The following is a 23,294-nucleotide window of genomic DNA, read 5'->3' on the forward strand; positions in this document are numbered from 1 at the left end:
TACTTTTCTTCTCAATTTTCTCTTAATGTTTTAATGGTAGAGAGACTTCGAAAACTTTGTTTTCCAGTAACAGTAGTGGAGAGTTAAGATCCTAGCTTTAGTTATACCTTTAGATCGAAGGACAACGCTCTGACCGAAATCTCTTTAATCTCTTCTTAGCCTTTCTGGCAGTGTTTGTTGCAAGTTGGACAATCAAATAAGCACTTAGAAGAAACCAGATCGTTATTTTCTCAGATAGACAAATCGTTGTTTGTATTCTCAAGTCCTGAAGATAATGGAGAGAAGATAACGATGTAGTGTTTTTTAGATAAAAAGTGGCTTCATCTTTAGTTTTAAAGTGAGATCTGAATATGATTCTATTTATTAAAACAAGTCACTCACTTAGGAATGAGTAGAAATAGATAAACACCATCTACATTAGCACGTCCAATTACTCACTTAAGTTTAAGGAATGTGACGATTACTTTTGAAGGCAGAATGCGGGAGAGAATACTTGTTACGTCATTTTTAATAAATGACGATAGAGCAACAGCGAGTTTCGTGACCGATAATAATGCCTAGTGTTAATTTTTAATCATTTACAGAACACATTTATTTTCATAGCATTTCATGGAATTATCAAGCACTATTTTAGAATTCTGTTAATTTTTCATTAGATAATCTATTATTCCAGAAATAAATAATAAATTAGCAAAATGAAATCTATAAATTCTCTTCTTTCAGTTCTTAATGAATTTTATTAAAATATTTTTATCAATTTGAAGGTATGTTGGTGTTTTAGAAGTAATCCTTTAAAACAGTTCTTAACACTGCATTGCCAGTGCTCGAACCTAGTCAGTTATTGCCCAATGTGGAGTCATATTGACACCATAATTTATTTTCATCTTTTTTTTACATTGATTTCAATTTTAATAATAAAATTTGCATTAAAGGTTGAGAAAGAATAGGAATTAAGAACGAAAAAACAAATTTTGTCCACAAATCGGCTTCAATATTTCACGCAGAAGGAATTAACTTCAACTTAGGATCGCAGTAATTTCAGTATTTTCTAGAACCCTGATTGGCTGCCTTCTGATCAGGGGCTTTTTCATTTTTTTAATTACATTCTCTATTTTTTCAATTATTATGCGCTGTTGACACGGATCGGAAATGATCCAATTCGCTACACGTTTTTGCTGCAATTCGGACAGAAAATAAATTCTAGAAAGAGTTTTTCTTGTGCCTTGATACTTTCTATGAAAATGATGTAAATTTATCAAACAAGCATTTAGACAATAAATGTTGATCTTATTAAAAAAGAAACACAATCACTACCTTCAACTTTTACGATTAACACACAAATTCGATACACTTAATCATTGTGTCAAGATGAGTGTAGCAACCCAGTTTATTGAGCTTCCCTTTGTACGATACCGCTGTAACATTTGGCTCAAAAAGGAATAAACATGAATGAATCTTGCTTTCTATTTTGATAATCTATGGAAATATAAATTTGATGACACTCAAAAATATCAAGAGGAAAATCTCAGAATTCTTCGCGAGGAAGACTGCAGAGGGTTTGAAGTAGAAGTAAATTACCCTATATGGGCAGACCAAATTGGTAATGTGGAGTCAAATTAATGACAAAAATGTTCTTATATTACCAATCTGGAATCAAAATGACTCTTATGATTCAAGTAAACCAATCTACAAAAAAAAAAACTAAGAATTTCATGGTCTTCAGCTCGTGACTATCAAATGGTGAGAGAGTGGGGATAGCATATCAAGAGCATTTTGGGATAGCTATGAAATGTGGGAAACAGAGACCCATCTTATTTTTTTGGAGTCAAATTGACTCCAGATTGGCAATGCAGTGTTAAATGAATTCAATTATTAGGGTACCGGGATAAGAATAAGGACAATTATTTCATAGGGGACCTTGCCAATGCCACGGATGGCTCCTACTATCCGTTAAAAAGTCCCCATTCAATCTTAACCAGGTTACCAATAAATCTGCCAGTCTCAGTACACACCTTTCTTTGTCCGTCGGATATTAATAGAAAAAAGCTCCGGGCGCTAATAACCTCAGCTGTTGATGCGCCAAAAAAAAAAAAAAAAATAAAAAAAAAATAAAAATATTACGTCACCACTAGTCTTGAGTATATTTTTGACTGATTGTATGAACTTTGGACTCTATTATTACTTTGGAACTTTATTAATAATTTTAGTGGACGAAATTTTCAAATTGTGAATATTAAGAAATTAATTCTTTCTACCAAGTTGATTAACCCTAATTTTGTCTAAAATTAATGAAATGTAATGGATTCAAAGACATGCAGTGAGCTTCGGTTCACAATCATTTCCCTCCTTTACTTCCTCTATTCACCCATAAAGTGAAGTAGTACTGCGAGGACTTCAAATCTTCTTCATCAACTCACCCTTTCCGAATTAAGTTTTGTTACTTCCTAGATGCGTTCTTTTTCTCAAGAAATCGCTCAACATTCATCGGAATAATAAAAATTATCTTTTAAAACAAAAATTCCTCTGATGAATGCTTCTACAGAAACTCACCATAAATAACTCTAAAGATGGGAACATTATCAGGACTAATACCTTATGTGAACTCAATTCGTTTAATGGAATTTGCGGAAAAAAAGGAATCGTATAATGACGCATTTGTTTCACATCCATTCATTATTTTATTTATATTCTTTAGAATATGATTGTATAATCCAAGAGATGTTCTTAGTCGCCATCTTTTTTATTTATCATATAATAAACTAAAAGGTTTTTTTTTACGTATTTCTAATTATTCGATAATTGATCATGAATATTCTAAGAAGTAAAAAGGGCGGTAATTATTTTCTAATTTATTGTATAAACGAGGACGAGTATCCAGAATGGTCCGACCATTATTCTGTTCCACGAAGTAAAAACGAATAGTTCTTCTTCGTCAAGTTAATTGGATAGAGAATACACCGCCATTGTAATCATAATAAATATCTATGTTAATTCAGTATTCAGTAGGATGAAATAATAATATTTCCTGTCTGAGGGTAGAAATACTAATGCTGGCTCTTATTTTCCTCTTGTTCTAAGTGTAATTTATAAGTTGAATTAGAAAATTATCGAATGATTTGGAAACGAGATGACGCCAGCATATATTATGCAGCCATTAATGAATTCTGACACTTTATTAGTTTAATAACCCTTATAACAGCAATTAGTCATTAACCTCTAGAATTTAACACGTAGTTAATATTTGGATGTGACGAATGAAACTTGGAGAACATAACAGTTCTATTGATTGCATTATTCTCTATTGATTTTTAATCTGAATGCGACTGTTTTGGCTGAATATCTTTTTTCCCTATTAAATCCAAAAAACATTGAGTATGTTGCAATCATACTCGGTTGCTTTGAGTCTTCTTTCTTATTCTAATATGGAAACGAGAATGAATATGAAACCGTTCTTTGGTATTACAGTGTGCAGCGAAGAGAAGCATTCAATTCTATTTGTGCTTATCATATTTTATGCTGGTTTCTGAAAGTATTTAATGTTGGAAAGCTGTAGCTTAGTAGTAAATCTTCTCTTAATGAACTCCTTCAAATATCTCTTCAAATATATATGAACTCTTCAAATACTCATCAGGTAATGAAACTCTGATCATGAGAACATACTGGAAATTGTTTCACTTTGGAGGCTTTTGCAAAGAAATCTAATTAGCTTTTTTCTGTTTCTTTAGATAAGTTCAGGAAATTGCTAGTTCGCAGGAAACTGATGTTGGAAATGGCGTGTAAGTTTCCCATCAAACTTCTTTATATTGTAGAATGATTGCGAGTACATATTTATACAAAATTCTTTTTTAGGAAGCTAAAAATTACGGAGAATCTATTTTAGTTTCATTTCCTATTATAGCCAAAGTCCGGAATTGATGGACGAACTGGTCAGCGGTCAGTAACAGAGCGTTTAAAATTTATGAAAGTATTTCTGTTAAAAATGATGGTTGGAGCATCTTATCTATCTCTCCAAGAGCATACTATGGTATCCGAAAGTCTTAGTTTCAAAATGGTATCAAACAATAACCACTACTGCGCAATTGCAGGAGGCTGCAAAAAGCGCCAACCTTTGGTAAAATTGTGGAATGTCTAGGCTTTGTTTATTCTTTGAGCGCAAAATTCAAAATGACTTTTTGTTATCAAAGTTGCATTTGAATGCTGAAATTTAAGCAGTTATAAAAGGCTAACGTAGGCATTGTTCTCTTTTTTGAAAAATAGTTTTGTATGCTCATGCTTGAAGCTTAAAATGGGGAAGCTAAACCTCTGTTTTTATGATCTAGATGAAATGAAATAGGCGGATGTAGCTGCTAATATCTTAAAAAATGTCAAATTTTCAGTTTTGCCAATTTCTTTAAAACACTTTCACAACTTCCATTTAAATTTAGTATCACCTTTTATTCCTTTTTATATTAAACTCATACCTACCACATATAATATAGTTGTTATATTACTAATAATATTAAATATAATTATTAATTAATATTACTTTTATAATTTCCATCTTGAAGAGCTCCAGGAGCTGATTTTATGTCGGTCTCTAAATGTTTGTTTCTTTGGTAGGTATACTAACATGCTGTAGTTATAATGAACTAAATATGAACTTAGTTTCAAAAAAAAAGTTGCCTATTTTTTTAATAGTATACAATAATTTCACTAGAAGTGATTACCTTTCCTTAGCTTTCGGAAAGCAATATCTTATTGGATATTTGGAATGATGTGGTTTAGTCTCGGAACGGAAAAATAATTTCTACTTTCTCTTATTCCTTTAAGGGGTTATAATGGGATGCACATCACATCTGGGAATGTAGTATCATTAGGGATTCATATGTTTGAGTCTGTGGGTTATGAGCTAATCGTTTCAGCGAAAGAACTGTATGTGAGAGAAACAGGGAAAGAAGAATCTCAAGTTGGACCATTTCATTATCGCCATTATCGCCTGGAAAAACTAACAATGAAACCGGCCGTTAACCTACAAATATTAACTCATTGAAAGTTTGAAACATTTTACGATTTTCACAAAAAGGCTGCAAAGAAATGTTTCACCATGACCTACAAATAACCTTAAACATATTTCTTGAATAGCTGTTTTTATCCCAAGACATGATAAAGAGCAAGAATGCTGATCTTTCCTCCACATTGGTTATTTTATGTTCATCATTCAGCTAAAAATTCATTAATTTAAAATATTATGCAAATCCCAAGATCAACCAACCTCCCCTAATACAGTTCTTTTCCCCAGTTCCTGAAGAAGAACACCAGAGGTATCCGATACGTTGAAATCTGTCTTAAAAAAAGATTATGTTTATTTGCTAAAACGTTAATTGTGAGAATGGCTAGTTTTACTCAAATATTTTCTGACCATTTCATTAATAATTATTTCAACAATTCCTTTTATTTAAATAACCAATCGTGATTCAATGTTAATTACTCTAGAAGGAAGTAATTCTTGAATAATCTTTTTTAATGTAGGGTCCTAAATTATTAAAAAACTATTTACACTTATAAACCTGAAAAAAAAATTATGCAGATGCAATTGTTTTGGCAAATATTGGAAATTGTGCTGAGTTATTGAATTAAGTAATAAAATTTTTCTAATGCATAACGCACAGTAAGCTTAAAATCAACTTAGTGCTTTGAGCTTAACACTATTATTCCCGACATACCGGTTCCTTGGTTACGAAGAACCCAGAATAGCGCACAAATAATGTACTTCAACCAACCTTAGGTTATTTATGGTATTAGATTAGAACACAAATTGAATCTTAGCGAATATTTGGGTCACTAACGGTAAATGGCACCAACCAAAAAACGAACAAAACTCGAATCTGATATAAACAGGCGTTTCCTTGGAAAAATTCTCTTGCCAATAGAATCTGTAGATCTTTGAGAAGTTAAACAAATCTTAGACAATTAAGAAATTGTCAATAGAAATTCAGGAGTTTTAAAGCAGCTAGAGATGATTGAAGAACCGGATTGGGGGTAAATTTCGTTATTATTCATAACTTAATAATCCTCCACTGAAGAAAAACTGAGGCCAAGTCAAACCAATACCTCTGATACCAGCCTTCAGTTAAAAGAAAGTTATAATGATTGATCAAACTTTGAATACAAAATAATCTAAAATTCTGATTATTAAGTTTGAATTAAAAAAAAACAAACTTGATTGGTCCGTTTATTACAGTCTTTCCTTTAACCGGCCATTATTAGAAAAATTATTTTAAAATTATATTGATATGTAAATGAGTTATGTCTCTCTTTTTTAAATATTATACATATACATATATATTTTTGTTAGCGAGTTTATTTGGTTAATTATATCCTTTAGTGGTTGGATTTTTTATTTTTTACTCATTTTTAAATGTCATTATAATCCCTTGAGAAACCTGCTCCCTTCGCAGTAACCTTCCCATCTCCCTTCGTTCTCGTAGTCAAGGTGATTTAAATTCAAATTTAGTCAGCAATGCAGCCAGTAGTTAGAGTGTTGCCGGGACGACGTAGGGCCGGCCAGGAGCAGGGAGAACATAATAGAGGTACTGGCGATAATGTATATAATGAGCGGCTCCGTACACTGGGGGGGAGCTGATGTAATTATAGGATAAGAGTCATGCTTGCGTGACTGCTGCGAGACTACAAGATGGCGGCCCAGCCTGCCATTGGCCGCGAGGCGGTGGCCAATCCCCAACGCTGCTGTCCCCGCCCTTCACTACCACGACTTGCTGTAAAACTTGTTTGGTATACCTGGCTAACCCAGCCAGCACCAGTGGCAGTGGTCGGGGCGACGTCTAATCTGGCCATAATATCGTCCCTCGATTATTTGGGCCTCGATCCGGCAAATTGTACCGGCTTTACTTCTTGTTGAGTATGTAGACTGTAAGAGTGAGATGGAAACAGCGGCCAGGGTAATTTAGAAAGGTAATGGAGCAGCCGAGGTGCCGGCCTTGTCGAAAACGAATTAGTTGGATATTTCTACTGCAACCGTTCTTCTCCGTTATTACGAATGTTGCCAGTTTACCAATCTCTTCCACAGCTGTCATTCCAATTCACTTGTAATCATGAATAGTTCGAAATAACACAGGAAAGAGACAAAATTACCTTCAAAAATTGCAGTCTTATAGTCACTTTCTACATTTCTTTGAAACTCATTATTTATATAAGTTAATTTCCCTTAAAATAATTTACTTTGGTAATATTTTACTGATATAGCAAATAGGAAAAGTGATTGAAGCAGCATTTATTTTAGACAACTCTGTGCAGGTGGAAACATAAATGTGTAGATTCAGCTGACTAACTCAGTGGCTGTTTTGTCAAAATAATCAGTCGGTCAGAATATCTAAAAAAAAAGTTTTAGTATTAGAAATAAAAGAAATTGAAGAAATAGTAAAGTAGCGTTTTTGGGGAATAAGAAACTGTACTAGACCTTCTAGGATTTGTTTATCTAGGGTCGACCAGTTTCATTTCAAAATTACTCTCAGTAGAAAGACATTCGGGAAGGTCGGCTTACGTGTATACTTATTGAGTTCTTACTGTTAAAGGTTGCAGGAGATTTTTCTACTGCTCTATTCGGCAGGAGCTCGAGAAGCGTATTTCTCCACCGAGCTGAGAATAGTGATCCTCGATTGATCATCTGCATTGCCAGCTTTAGTGAAAAGTTATTGTAACAGATTCAATTAACTTTGAGAATCAAATAAGTTTGTTTTGAGTCTATCAACATTAACTGGACGATTATTGCTACAATTTTTTGCGTATTTATTGTATCGGGTATGTGTTTTTGGTTTGATGTGTTCTTTTTTTCAACAGAATATTCATAATTGACGCGCACTTAAGGAATTTATAATTAAAGTCATTCTATTTTCATTTTGGCTGACAAAAGTGCTTTTAGAATTTCTTTAAGGAGAAGCAAACAACATAAGGAAGTGCATCAACTTTGCTTGTATATTTAGAAATTTTAAATTCATCGTTTTTTCCGGAAGTTGCTAAAAGTAATTTGGTTTCAAATTTGGACAATTTGATGAGAACCTTATTTTAATTTAAGTACCAGTATCACTAAAAAACTCATAGCCGATTGTAAAGCAGATATAAGCTGCTTGCTTTCATTTTGAAACAGTCTTTATTCTACCGGTCTCTTTGCTGGCCTTTTTAATGATATGTCTATTTTCTGACAGTCTACCATCTGAATCCATCTGCCATGTTCAGGTTAAAGTTCTCGCCTGGGGGCTGACCGGTAAATCATACAGCCCATGCTCTGATTCTGTGTACATACCATAAGTTTCTGAGAGGAATATAAGTTTTCTTTTACTTTAAATACAATAATAATTATCTTGCTGAATAACAAAATATTTAAATGAGAATTCATCGATAAACAACTTCTGAGAATTCTATCTGAAAAATTAAGCATTCAATGTCGACTTTTGACTGGTCTATGTATTCTAATCTTTTAGAATAATTTGCTTTTCAAAAATAAAATGTATCGTTATTTAAATATTATAAGACTCTGACTTCATTTAATAGTTTTTGTTTAATATAATATACAATTTTTAAAAGTGGAAATATTATTTTCAATTTGTAACTTGATCACGTGAACAGCGAGTCAAATTGAATTATTGAAATAGTTCATTTTTTAGTTATACTTTTCACACATGTTGCAATACGAAATTACATTACTATTCAGTAAAGATCTATTATTTAATTCAATAATATTCTCCATTCAGTTTCATGCTTCTGAGAGTTGTTCTGCGGGTTATTGGGATACATAGAAAGATACTTCCTTATGAAGGATAGAAGAAAATAATAATTCTGTTGAAACTGAATGCATGTCAGCATTATCTCTGCCCGTAATATCGGTGGAAGGGATCTCTTATAAGTCGAAAGCTTGTGAGTGAAAAAAGCAGAAAAACAGGGAGGAAATCGAGTCAGTCTTGAACTAAAAGCTAGAGTTATAGATAAATTAACGGATTTTGGTAAAGTGGTCTGACTCTGGGTTGGTAAACCAAGTGACTCTATTGTCAATAGCTTCCAGCAACCATTCTTTGAACTGCTTCTTATTAGATTGACTTTGAATTTTAGATTATCGTACAGATTTGCTTAAATTGGTTAAGCAAACGGTCCGGCCTGTCATTGAACAGTGTTCTGTAAATTAGAGATTCAGGAGTAGGTGATTCCTTCCTATAAGAAACATATATTTGGTTTTTGAAGGGTATTGGAGATTGCAAACGAGATTATTTGTGTAGCTTTTCAATACTGGCTCCTAAATAGAATTTGTCGTTAAAATAATACGTACATCTGGAATGTATGGAATTGTAAATCCTGATAAACCATATTTTTGTATATGATTCGCCAACATTTCTCCAGATTGCCAGATAAAAATACACTCGAATGTTCAGCAATTACAGGCAAGATGATTTATCTCCATAAATCGGACGTATTACTGTTTGGGAATGCACGAGAAAACTGCCAAATTCTTGAGATCGTAGTAACTATAGATGAAAATTTTGGAGAAAGCGCTTGCGCAAAAGTTTGAGGAATTTGAGATTCTGTGCAAAAGTTTCATTAGTATGGGTCAGTCCTATCAGCAAATGGCTTTTGTTCACTTCTGATGAGCTTAGTTTAAATTTTAGATGCTCGATATAAGACATACTCTATCTCTAGGACTAAGAGGTTAGTTAATAAGGGGTAATTGGCTCTAGCCGAACTAAGATCCTTTTACCGACTAAGATTGGAAACATAGTGGAGCGGCAAGCAAAGCGGCGATGGTAGCGAAGAGCAAAGCAGCGAAAACAAACACAAGTTAACATATGGGACCGCGCATAGTGTGGTGCAAAGCGAAGATAGAGCAACGCTACCAAGAGAGAGTAGAGCAAAGCGTTATGACATGTTTGATTTCTTCGCTCTCATCGTGCAGAATGGATATTGCTGCATTTATTGGTGTAGTTTTTTTAAATAAACCTCTGTGAGACCAAAAGGATCTTCTACATCACAACCGATTTGTGTTGGATAAGGAATGGGACTGGATTAATGGGGTTAACAGTGAAATTCGTCCTTTTCTTGATTAACATGCCTTCAACACTGTTTAGTATGTAATTAAATGTTGAAACAGACATTCGAAAATACGCATGAAAATTGCCAGGATGCTCCCGAAGTTGTTGGTACAAGTGATGGAATTCACCAAGATCAAGTATAGTCATGTTTATATCATATGCACTGCAGCTCCTGCTTCTAAGCTGCTGTAAATACCAAATTTTAAAGGAAGTATTTTCATATAGAAATAATTCCTCCATCTTGTCTCGTCGAAAGGAGAAACGTGACTAAACTCGTCACTATGTGCATGCGACTCTTTGCTCGCTGCTGGTCGCTCTCTTTGGTCTGAAGCAGCTATCATCGCCGCTTTGCTCGCCGCTCCACTATGTTTCCAGCCTAAATGATACATAAGGATTAATTCTACCCCTTTGCAGAATCTGTGGGCGACACCAACTAACCATTTTACTCCGAAAGTTCACCGTTTATAGTGCATGTGTTTACTGCCTTCCATGTCCTAATACAATTTCCAAATCGCACCGCAAGCCTGTATTGTATTTTCTGCATTCAGTCCGTACACAGAGAATGATCGCTCGCACAGTCTTTTCAAAGATAATGTTTTAAAAAGTATCCAAAAGAGTTCTCTTTAATAAAATGGCTTAATCATATGTATATTTGTCGGCTCCTAATTAATACAATTTCGACAAATAATTCTACAAAACACTGTATACTTATTTTAAAATAGACGATAATTACATTATATTTTGTTGGAAATATTTTAAGAAAATAATTCTACTAAATAATGACCTGATGTCTTAACTAAGAGTTTGATGTTTTATTAAACAATATTTTTATCTGAAGTACCCATACAACAGAAGAGGGGATTGTTTAATTGCGGTCTGGTACAGAAATAAATTCAACTTGACAGCAGAAGTTCGAGCTTCAGTGGCCTTCGACACCTACCGCAGACAAACAATAGACAGTAAGTTACTAAGTTTGTTTTTAGTTGTTATTGGGTAATCTAAGGCACTTTTATAAAAGCAAAGAATTTATTAATAAGTATGAGCCATTAAAACTTCAAATGGTGGGGCCAAATTTTCGATATTTAGTCTTTAACGGAAATAAAGTTTTAAGAATCGATTTTTCATCGTAAACATTCACATGAGTTTCTTTACCATAATTTACATTATTAGATTATGGCTTTCGCAACCAAAACCGAAGTTAACTTCTATATTATTTCATTTTGGGGAGTGTTATGGAACCATTTTTGAAAGAAATCTATTAATTAAGCTAATCAACGTGGACAAAAACAATAAATGCCGCCAAGGACTGTTAGAGTGTTTAGGTAAAGGGCAACTATGTTGATGACACCTAACAGAGAGGCTACACTTTAAAATAGGTTAAAACCAAGGTGACGAATAAGTAGCCTCAAAGATTTGGACATTGCTGAAGTGTTGGGAAAATGAAGCCTAACAGTCAAAAACTTCTACCAATAATGTATTAAAACTGTCCGATAGGACAGTTGTATAAGGGTTGATTTCATAAAGGAAGGATTGTGAAATAGACACTATCACTATTGAGGATATTTCTAATTCAATGTTTAATGATGGTTTAAAATGTAAGTTTACGGTTTAAATAATGACTCTAAGAGATTAATTACAAGTGAACGGTTTATTGAGTGTAAGAGTACTGCCAGAGTTCACCAAAAAGAGTTATACTTGCGAGAATAAAGGAACCGTTAAATACAACCATTTTGTCAGGTGAATATTGTTATTTTGAATCGAAGTTTCGTGTTCTAAGATGTTAGCGTGCCACTATCTATTTACTAATTTTAGACATAAAACTATCGGATGTTCTTCAAAAAGCACGAACGCTAAGTTAATGTGATTTCAACGCCCTTAACAGACATTATGACAAACTTGTTGGCCGCGTCACTTTTTTACGCCAAGAACATTTCTTTTCCCAAAAATAAAGGAAAATGCTTTTGTTTTACCTACTTTTCTGATTTTTTTTTTGTAGCAAATTAATTAAGATTAACTTTTTTTATAAATAAGTATAATTAGGGCGCATTTCTTTGGAAACTAGCGCCTTCCGTTAGGCTTGCCAATCTAGTACACTTTACCAGCTAGACTTTACTTAGCAAAATCATTAACATTCTAAATAATTTTGTGCCAGAAAGTTTTCCGGTAGAATGCAGCTAAGATTTTGCCAAATCATCCAGCATCTCACCGGTGTTAAGAGCTCTTTTCAAAGCTTGGAGTTATGCTCGTGGCGGTGAACGATATAGTTTGCCCTTTTTATAATATGCTCTTTTACCTTTCTAATTCTGTTGAATTCTACATTACTGTTCCAGTTCATTTAAACAAAGTGACTGTTATTTTTGTTCTTTCACTTGTCAGAAAAATATATAATTAAAACTGTCCGGTAGGACAGTTGTATAAGGGTTGATCGTCAAAAACTGCACGAAAAAGCGTAATGTTGGAAAACACCCAACTTTGACAATTTTTTTCTCTTTTTCTATAAAAGATAAAATTCCCAAATTTTCTTTATAATGTAGGGCAAATCCTCCTTTATAACTGTAATTTTTTCGTAATAACATAGATTAATTAGTTTTCGAGAAAAACGATGCGAAAAATGCACAAAAACTACATTTTCAAAAATTGTTGTTGTTCTTGTTCTTGTTGTTGTTGTTGTTGTTGTTGTTACCTTTTTTGTAAACTGCGTAGCGCCTAAACGCACGAACCGATTTTCATGAATGAGGTGTCATTCGATTCGGAATTTTATGTAGATGTGCCTTTTGAGGGTCTCGACGCTGTACATCTAATAGGAGAGGAGTTAGCCCTCTTTATGTAAGGCCCCCTCCAAAATTATTATTACTAATTACTCTGTAAATCTTAGCCCGATTTTGAAATAATTTGGTAGGATGATAGAGTTAGGGCTCTTCTACGTACCATTAAAGCGGCGATCAGCTCTTACACTTGTTAAGGGAAAGTATAGCAATCGTTTCAAATTATCGACACGAGAACCGATTGTCATGAATGAAGTGTCATTCGAATCGAAATTTTGTACAGATTTGCACTTTAAAAGTCTGAACGCTGTGCCTCATAAGGATGGAAGTTTGCCCCACCCAAGTAAGGCCCTTTCTAAAACTATTATTACCAATATTTCTATAACGCTTAGTCCGATTTTGATAAAATTCAGCTCGAAAAAGTTGTTAAAGCTCCTCTACTTGGCTGTGAAGGGCCATCAAGCTCTTGCACCTACTAAGAGGAAGTACTGCAATCGTTAAAATTATCAATGGGTGAACCTATTTACATTAATGAATTGTCGTTCGATTCAAAATCTTTGCCTTTTAGGGAGAAGTACTGTAATCGCAGTTTATTTTTCTTACTCCTCTTAAGAGGAAGTACTGAAATCGCCGTTTAATTTTGCTTTTTACGTACAAATACCTTCCTATTTTATTCAAAACGCTTTCTCAAAAAAATTGTTATTGAGGATGGTTTGGGGACCGCAACTATAATCATTCTTTAAAAAGATCTCTCCAATGGTAGTTATGGTTCCGACTTAACACCTTATCAGGTTATAATGATAGAATTGCTTATTCTAAATTTTAAAAAAATCTGTGAAGCAGATAAGCAACTTTGTAAAATAGACAAAAATGAAGATCTATCCAAAAGGTACAAAAATCTCTTTAACAAAAACTTACAGTTTAAAGTGTTAAGATACACAAGTGTACCTTTTGGCGTTTAATCAACCCTTATACTTAACATTTTAAACTGTAAGTTTTTGTTAAAGAGATATTAATTAAAGCTAATTCATAATGAAACGGCTAAATAAAGGCACAAAAGAAACATGAAGCGTTGCAAATAAAATTAATAAAGGGTGCTGGAAAGGGTGCTGCAAAGGGTGCTGGAAAGGATGCTGGAAAGAGTGCTGGAAAGGGTGCTGGAAAGGGTTTGTTGGGTTGAGTGCATTAATCTAAAACTGCAGCCCAAACTTGAAATTATTTCAAAAGATAATTGAACTATAAAAAACGAATTCAAATTATTACAAAAACTGAAAAGTGCTGAAAAATTTCAATTTAAAATAACAATAACAGGAAATCAATACGTAATGAAATTTGATTGAATGATCTTTACTGAATATATTTTTCGATTTTTCGAAAATGGTTCCACTATAGTGATCATTATTATAATTGAAACCAAATATAGTTTAGAACTAAATCTGTTTTTGTAGAAAGTTAATTGAATTAATAATCTGATAGCACATCAGATTTTTGTATTTTTTACTCATTATTTAATAAGGTTTTAATTTCATTTTTGAAACGCGGTCCGCGGGACGCATTTCCTGTTTTACAGAATTATTCTTCAATATTTTCTAAACGATTCCAAATAATAAAACATTGAGCACTTGCCATCACTTCTTTATCCAGTGTGCACTCTACATTTAAATCCGTTTGTGAGAATCAAAACTTCCCGTACTTGTACAATAAGTAACTATTAAAAGGTCCACAGTATAGTATCTTTGATTTTGTCCGTTGTAGGAAGCACGTTTATTGTATCCCAGAACGGTATCAAACTTCATCCATCATTAGTTAGTAGATTAAACAGTTTGATGTAGGAAATTCGACTTCAATTCCGTTTCCGTCTGGCTTTACAAATGTGCGAGGAGGATAAAATAAAGGAAATAACTGTTACCCTATATTAACTATCTAAGATTTGATTCCAGTGTGTACGTAATATTTATTTATTTCTCATTGCAACTCGTAAGTTTGTCTTGAATGGCTAGCCGCGCTATCCTATCAAGGAATAAGATTCGAAATACGCCATTGAGATACTTAATATGAAATGATAATTTCATTTCGCTCTTGAGCACCTCATATTCATTAAACAATTTCTCAGCTATTATTAACTATAATAATGATTGCATTAATCCTCGACATTGATTTGGATTCTTTATTTTTCGCGTTGAGTTCAGAACTTCAAACTAGTCACCATAACGAATTTATTTCATTCATTATTTGAAATACTTTATTACTATTATTTTTTGTAGGTGCTAAAGAGCGTCATTTATTGAGCAGAACGTGTATTAGTCCGGATTTAGATCCTTTGGATAATTGTAGACCAGTTGATTGCCATCAGAAATACAATGGAGAAAAACCTTACTTCAGCAGAATTCGCAACAAGTGTATCGCCTCGCCAGCGTGTTACGCTGATCCGAACAAAAATATGCCAGATGTTGTGAGATATATACTTTTGTTTTTTCTTCTTTTTAAATAATTAAAATTTCTTTTCGATATTTATATGAGCGTAAATCTCGAGATTCCTCACTTTGTATAGTCTCAGTTCTAAATTTTTGAGTCACTTTTTCAAAGCCTACAATCTTGGGGCCAGGGATGAAAAGGGATTACTTTTTAGGTACTATGTGCTTGGAGAATCAGAAACTCAGATGTCCCCAGTGAATCCTTAGTTTGCTAGGGAATACCAGTAATAGAATGTAGGAAGTAACAAAAAAAAAGAAGAAGTGAATTTTGATGTTCAATAAAAGTCGCCTTGGATGTGGTAAGCGTGAGAAAAGCCACACGCTACCGAAACTCACGAAAATAAGTGCGTATAATCTGACCAGTGATGAAACTCGCTACTGAGTGCTAGACAGTAAGAAATTCAGAAGAATTGAATCTTGTCTTTCGTCTTTAACGGAAGATGGAGCCGCTGAAAGATCAATCTGTGTAACCGTCGACTCTTGGACATCGCAATTTCTCCATTTTTAAAGTGAATTCATGTTTGGGAGTTTGCCACAACACACATCTTTCCTGATGCAACCAAACATGAATTTTTTCTCATTTTGATAATTTGCATTTGTATCGACCACCAGCAATACAAATTTCCAACACTTTGTTTCTTTATAGATTTTTCATTTACTTCAAACTTAAAAGTATAACTAAGAAAATAAACATTCAAGTTGGAAAATATCTTCTTACTTATACAATTCTTTCTAACCCCTAATTTCAAGACATTCCTAGCATTTATCTAGATTACAAAACTTCACAGAAATTCCACTTTTAAGCAACTGCATTCTTGATTAATGAGATTTCCTAGATAAATTATTCAAAGAAAATTAATTGATGAACATCTGTGTTTAAAAGAAGAAATTTTTTAAAAACTGTTAGAAAAAAGAAAAATCTATCCGTTGAAGTGGTACTTCTGATTTTAGAATTTTCTCCTAAATTGAAATTTCACAAAAAATATTCACTAGAGTAGTACTTTACATTTCACTTAAATGGCACTACCTTCTCTTCCAGAAATTTTCTTGGGAATATTGTTTTGATTGTATGCCAATATTAGTTCTATATAAACATTAAAGAAAATCGTTAAAGCCGGTTTTTGAGGTAATCTCAATAAGGTGAAAAATTAATTCGTGTTAGCTTAAATCATTCAGGCATTGGAATTGTACAAAGTATTGTAACTTGACTTCATCTCTCCCCAAGTATCTCACAGAATTTAAGATTTACGATTTAAGTAAAATTGATAGAGGTGCATTTAAGCTGTGTACAGGAATGAAGAAAATATTGGAACCAAATTCAAATTTTTAATTAACATATTTCTGTTTGAAGTTTAATTAGTGATAAGTGACTTAAATTTTGAATCACCTAGATTACACTGAAATGGCAGTATAAGGGAAAACCAAAGTAGCGGCTCTTCCAGAAGTGGTTTTAATTGAATTTCCCCACGAATTTCAAACAAATGTTTTACAATTTCGTCCAATAAATTTACTAAGTTTAAAAAATCCCTGTTAATCAACTTTGAAAAAAACCTTAAGACGCACCCGCTACTGCACATGGAGTTGAAAAAGTGCAAGTTTTCGTTTTCTTTTGTCCGCATACATGGACCAATTTGTAAAGAAATAAGAGAAATTAAAAATATCAATTGTAAAGAAAAAGATGTGGCTGTAAAATTATTAGAACTATTATAATATTCTGAAGTGGTTACTGATGGTAACAATTGAAACTTATTGCAGGCATATTTACCACTTAGTAACACGTGCAGAGATTTAGAGAATCCCATAACCGAGGAAGATGTTCGCTATTTAACCAAAGTTAGTGAGAAAAGTAATGCCAGCTTCTCCAGTGGTCCGCATTTTGTCAGTTGGGCAGAGGTTGGATTTTTATTAAATAGAAAACTAAGAAATTTCTAAACTAATAACAATTAATTTAAATTTAATTTATTTACTTTTTTAAAATCTTTTATTGGAATTTACTACTGCAACGGTTGTTGCAACAAGTCAATGAGGTACCTGATAAAAAAATACGTGAAAATCACGATTGGAGAAGGCACCCGTGGTGTCACTCCAGTAACGTGCTTCGCTATACTGCTCTCACGATAAGAGAAGATCTCGAGGCCGTCTTCTCTTCAATCTCCTTAGAGGATTACCTGGTAATGTGGAGGATGATAGGTGTTCTATGAGAGGGTTAGGATGAGCCGCTGTAGAGGAATGAAATTTGAGAAAACGAGGGTTAGCAAGATCTGTAATGAAAGGTATTTTGAGGTCATTATGGATGGTGAGGTTATATACATAGAACGGAGCATTAAGAAGTTTTCGAAGTATTTTTGACTGTAATGCCTGGAGGTGTAGTGAGTTGGAACGCTTAGCCGATCCCTATACTTCGATGCCGTATGACCAAATAGGTCGCAGTAACAGTAGATACATCTTTTACAGTCTTTTGTTATGTAAGTTAAGTTTCGAACGTTTGTCAAGCAGTCTGGTGAGAAGTTGGCGTTGGTTAATTTCTTGTCTTTTCAGTCTAGTCTGGGGGATTCCATGTCAACCGTTTGTCTAGGTGCAGTCCAAGGTAGCGTACTTAGTCCACAGTTGGTATAGGAGTTTGGTTTAAGATGATGGTAGGTAGGATTTTCCGTCTTAGAGTAAATACTATAAATTTTGATTTCGTAACCTTAGATTTGATTTGCCATTTGAAAAGCCAGTCCTGTAAGTGGTTGTGTTTATAGAGCTCGTGTAGCGATAAGAGGATAGGAATGTGGAGATAAGATAGCAGTATCGTCAGCAAAGGTGGAGAGGATAGTATTTGGGTGTTGAGGTATATCTGCAGTATTTAAGGAGTAAAGAAGAGGACCTAGGACACTGCCCTGAGGAACACCAGCTCTGGCTAGATGGATATCAGAGTCTGCTGCTCCACAGTTGACTCTGAAATATCGATCTTTTAGGTAGGATTTGAGGATGAGGTAGTATGTATGCGGAACCTCAGCTTAAACAGTAGTACCTCGTGCCAGACCCTGTCGAACGCCTGAGCGACGTCAAGGAAAAGTTGCATTTTTTTTTTTAATAAAATAATTCAAGATAAATGAACTTGAATAACTCAAAAAGAATGGATCAGAAAATAAAATCCATTTAGCAGAATTTATTGTGCCCTTTAGCTTATTTCTACGCGACTGCTAACACTTCATTTTAGTCCAACTTACAAAATTAAAGAGCCTTATCTCTGTAAAGAAGGTTAGTTCACCCTTTCTCTCCAAGGAGGTTGAATTAACAAAAACTGAAAAGTTGAACTTTCAGAATTGGATGTAATGAAGTTTTCCAACTTTTACTATAAACTAATTCAACTTACATTTCTAACCCTCAACACGATACGTAGGTCTCTCAGACGATAGTGAATTTTTGTTCTATTGGCAGCACTTCACTTCCACCTCTAAAAGAACATAATGTAAACTTATAGTAGATCAGGCGTTATTCATTAGCGAATCATTTACCAGGGTGACACTGCTCTAAGGAAGACTCCTTTTCCTCCAAGTCCCATGGGTTACCCTCACTAATTTGTTTCAAAAAGAAAAAATCTTCCAGGCATTGAAAGAAAAAGGTTATATTATAGAAAATAGAAATTTAAAAAATATGTATTATTGATAGATGCCTGTAGTTTTGTCCAGGACGTCTGTTTAGTTTCTGCTATGCGGGTCTACAGCATTGTTTTTGTTTTTAGTTTATTATTAATGAAAATTGTTATTGATGATATGTGATGTGAAATGCAGTTGTTGCTCCCATTATATACTCGTACCTTGAAAGTAACTCGTAGATGCCACCTCACTGATTGTCTCTGTCTTCTTCTTTAATTGCTCCGAACACAATACTTTTTTTCCAAGTTTATATAATATGTTGACAAAAACAAGTTATACAGCTGAGATATGATGTAACTTCAGCCAAATAGCTTGTAGTGTGGCTAACAATGTTAAAATTGCAACGCTAGATCTCGTGGTTCCAACGTGGTTCACTATTTCATTGAATTTTCCACTCATTTAACTTATATTGTATAACCAGCAAACTAGCGAATTTGATTGCTTAATTTAGGTTATTATTACAGCTGAACATGAATCTTCGTTGCCATCATGGTAAAATGAATAACCAATCAGGCTTGTGCCACTGTGATGAAGGCTGGACTTCTCCGCCAATCAGCGATAACATGATGATTTCCAGTACGCTGCTATTCCATATGTGCACCATCAAGAAATCAACCATAAGATTATTTAACTTTGGATACTTTGCCAACAAATTTTTTGAACATGGCGTATCCTTTGCATTTACCACTCAAAAAGAGGTTTTTAAAAAATATCATGGCTAATGATTCGAAAAAGAAAGTATTTGCCCTTTCCGAGAGTCTAAGAACGTGGACATTGCATGCCGACACCATTCTTGATATCGTGAGGGTTGTCCTACAGCTGAACTTATCAAATTTTCTCAATATGTAATTAAGTAGGTAGTGTTTACTTTTTTTTCAGACGTACTGCCCGTCCAACTAACAATCAAGTGTCTTGGTCGGAGGCGGATAGATAACATACTTTACTGTAAATTTCTCAAGTACCATTAAATAAAATCCGGGGCCTAGACTCCAGGAATCGAACACTGTACCATTTAACATATAACTTACCTCTTTCGTAGAGCATTACTGGCCTCTAAAAGATCTTCTGCTGTAATAGGTTATTTTCAAAATTTAACAACAAATTTTAATTTCATTTCTTTCTACCAGCTCTTTCTTGGTGACAAAAGAAGCTGAGGAGCAACTTCAAACTTTACGCACACCACCCCTATCTTCGGTTCTCTTTCTCTGTCTGGCCTAGTTATCTCTCCCAATATCTCCAAGTTTCTTTGGTCAGTGTTTCCGGAAGATTTCCTTTAAACAAAATTTTGAACATCGATCTGGCTTTCTGACTCATTCAGGATGACCAGTGACGAACTAGTTTTATTTCAGTGAAGGCGGAACACCACTTGAACCTGTATGGGATTCGCTGGATTCCTTCATCTAAACAACTAAACTTCAGATTAATGCGGTTACATACTCTTTTTTTAGCATAATTTACAACTGCGTGACATAAAGGTAAACTTTTTGGCCACAACTTCAAAGAATTTACTACGACCTAATTGATTCTTTATTTCATAATTTAAAATAGAAAATAGAAAAGCAATTATATAAACATTTTGTTACTCGGATGTACTCGTAATTTATAAGTTAAAAGTAAAGCTGAACAACTTATTTCAAATTAAAATTTTTTTAGCACAGTTGTTAAAGGCCAAAGTAGTTTTTCCTTTTCAAGTAAGCCAAGTAAGAATCAAAATTATTAATTATTCAGAACTTTATTCAAGATATTGATGAAACACTTGAAGTTACAATCTATCCTGATTATCATGTGTTAATGTTTCCCAATCTTGTGATTTTAAAAATTTATCTTCTACTCCTTTCTTAAAAATTTATTTTTTCCATCTTTTATTAATTTCCTTAAAACTATTAATGATACGAAAAGAGTAAAATTTTATTAACCGCAATTGGTTTGAACCTGATAGCACTTATATTAATTAGCATATGCTTTCCAAGTTTGGATGCGAATTATGCGATTAGTAGTAGCAGTGATGATGAAGATTATGATGCAGGTAAAAGTTTCGACTCCATATGTAGCTGTTTGTCAGGAAGTGAAGCCACCGATACCACTGTAGCGACATATTACTTCATGCTGGACGATGTGGAACGAGAATTGTACATGCGAGGTGTGAATAATGCTGTATACAGAGAGGTGCTCGAAGCTACTATCTGTGAATTTAATAGGTTAGTGAAAGTGTAACGTTTTATTTAGCTATTTATCAATTTAAGTATTGTTGTATCATGAATGCATAATTATCTTTATTTAGTCATAAAAAATACCTAAAGATATAATATTAAATAGTAATAATAATAGTAATTGTAATCTAAGAGGGAAGGGATTAGCTATGCGGTTAGCGTACTGGACTCCCACGCGGAGGTCCCGGGTTTGAATCCAGCTACAGACCCTTAGATTTTCTCTTCCTAGAAGCTTCTTACAGCCCACTGTCCGGTGATGGACAGTGTTGTCTGTAACGAGAGAACACTATCCGGAAGCCGGCAGTGCACTGAAAATAGCTCCGGGCGCCAATAACCTTAGATGTTGACGCGCCTTAAATCATAAAAAAAAAAAAATCTAAGGATTCAAGATTGGCGAGAAATCGGTCAAATAAACAACTCGTCTTTTTGCCAACGTTTCGACAAATATGTTGTCTTCTTCAGGGCCTGGATAATACAAATACAAAAATACAAACAATTTAGAGAATCAGTAACATAGAAAATCAGTAAAAAAAACAGTAATATAAAAATAAAATAAAAAAAGTAAAATATAATAAATTCATTATAATTACCTATTGAGAACTTACGTGGCTATGCGGATTGGTTGAGTTACAGAAACTAAGAGCCAGAACTGGAGAAAAGGTATATTCAGATATAGCGGGACTTACACGAGAATTTCGGTACTGACAATGGGACAGATACAATAGACTAATTACAATGTTCAATTTGACAAAAGAGTAAATAAAATAAATATTGGGAAATTTCTTTTAATACAAAAACGTTAAAGACAAAACACAGGAGAAACCAAATAACCCTTATGAACTAAATACCATAAGAACCAAATGATTAGAAGTAATTTTAAAAAATTCCGATTCCTCGCCAATCTTGAATCCTTAGTTTAATAATTTACGGTCACGAAGCCTATATATATTCAGTAATAGTACGAATAATCGTAATATTAAGTAGTAATACAATATTAAAAACAATAGTTATTAAAAAGCATGAAGATTTCAGATTAAAGTTCATCCCCAGCTTACTGAAGTACACCTATTTGAAAGCCATCTTTACCTACCACTTTTTGCAGTCATTAATACATCCATAATTTCTTCTTATACTGGCGGCAGTTTTATATCTACTCGGCTCATGTTTTAGAAGACTGAAAGTACCAAGTCTAGCAAGCCTTCCAGATCTCTCAACAATTCTCTACTTTCATCTCTGCAAGGATCTTCGACTCCTTATGAAACTTCCAACCAAGATTACCTTCAAATTCCATCTGGAAACTTTCTTTTTATTTCGGCCTCTCTCTTTTTACTTCTGTAAATTTTCCTTACTCTTATTCATCCTTTATTTATTACTTTTTCTTAAAGGGGCCATTTGTATGCAAAATATAGGTTTCCAATCAAACAAATAATATACCTACTAAAAAAAATATATTTGAATTAGGTCCGAGCGTTTGAGCAAAAACGAAGATAAGCCAATGTTGACTAGTAATTTTAAATAAATAGACAAATCTATGAAGATCAATAGGTTTAAAATGCCCATATCCTAGTTTAATGGCACACTCCTAGAGAATCAGTATAATTTAGTTTGGAATTGTTATAACTATCTTATAATATTTGGTATAGCGTGCGAGGAGAAGTAATAATTTCTATCTGCTTGTTTGACCCTGCAAAACATCTATTTCCGGAGTTGACTCCGCCTCTTCATATCCGGTTAACACTTGTTTTGTACACATACACGTTTGGGTCATCGTCTGTGTAATTTCTTTAATCCTTCTTTTTTTTTTCAATTTCTAAACCCGGAAGTAAAATGACAGGGCATAACACTAGCGGAAACGTGAGGTGTCTAGAGTCTCCCCAGTATGTGTTAGCTTTTATGATTGTTTAAGTTTGAACAGTTTATTTCTTAGCTGTCCAGTAGATAGTTTGAGTCTTGAGTCTTGATCGTTTTCGCTGAAAATCTGGTATCAACGGCTCACTTTCACTTGTTCCAATTTACGTAATAATAGAAGTGAGCAAAATGGCGTTAAATAAAAAGTAATACTGGCTTCACTTTGCACCTGCATAATAAAACTGTTTACTTTTTGGATTTTCCAGCGAAAATGATCGCC

At 33.7% G+C, this 23,294-nt stretch overlaps 1 protein-coding gene across 6 annotated transcripts in view; it reads left to right on the plus strand.

The window, feature by feature from the left end:
* LOC141459355 (uncharacterized) overlaps positions 1 to 23,294 on the plus strand; it is an 80,363-nt gene that overhangs the window by 46,831 nt on the left and 10,238 nt on the right. For 5 of the 6 annotated variants that reach the window (XR_012461459.1, XM_074138367.1, XM_074138387.1 and 2 more), the window contains 5 exons: positions 10,912 to 11,032; positions 15,103 to 15,290; positions 17,068 to 17,205; positions 19,421 to 19,624; positions 20,856 to 21,154. Coding sequence is in view for 5 of the 6 variants with exons in the window: in XM_074138367.1 (XP_073994468.1) it covers positions 10,912 to 11,032; positions 15,103 to 15,290; positions 17,068 to 17,205; positions 19,421 to 19,624; positions 20,856 to 21,154 (950 nt within the window). In the remaining variant the exon portion in view is untranslated. The remainder of the gene's footprint in view (positions 1 to 10,911; positions 11,033 to 15,102; positions 15,291 to 17,067; positions 17,206 to 19,420; positions 19,625 to 20,855; positions 21,155 to 23,294) is intronic. The other variant, XM_074138379.1, reaches the window with a different exon arrangement.

Source organism: Rhodnius prolixus, unplaced genomic scaffold (genome assembly GCF_049639745.1).
Source record: "Rhodnius prolixus isolate KJV_2025 unplaced genomic scaffold, Rpr scaffold_1, whole genome shotgun sequence".
Lineage (NCBI taxonomy): Eukaryota > Metazoa > Arthropoda > Insecta > Hemiptera > Reduviidae > Rhodnius > Rhodnius prolixus.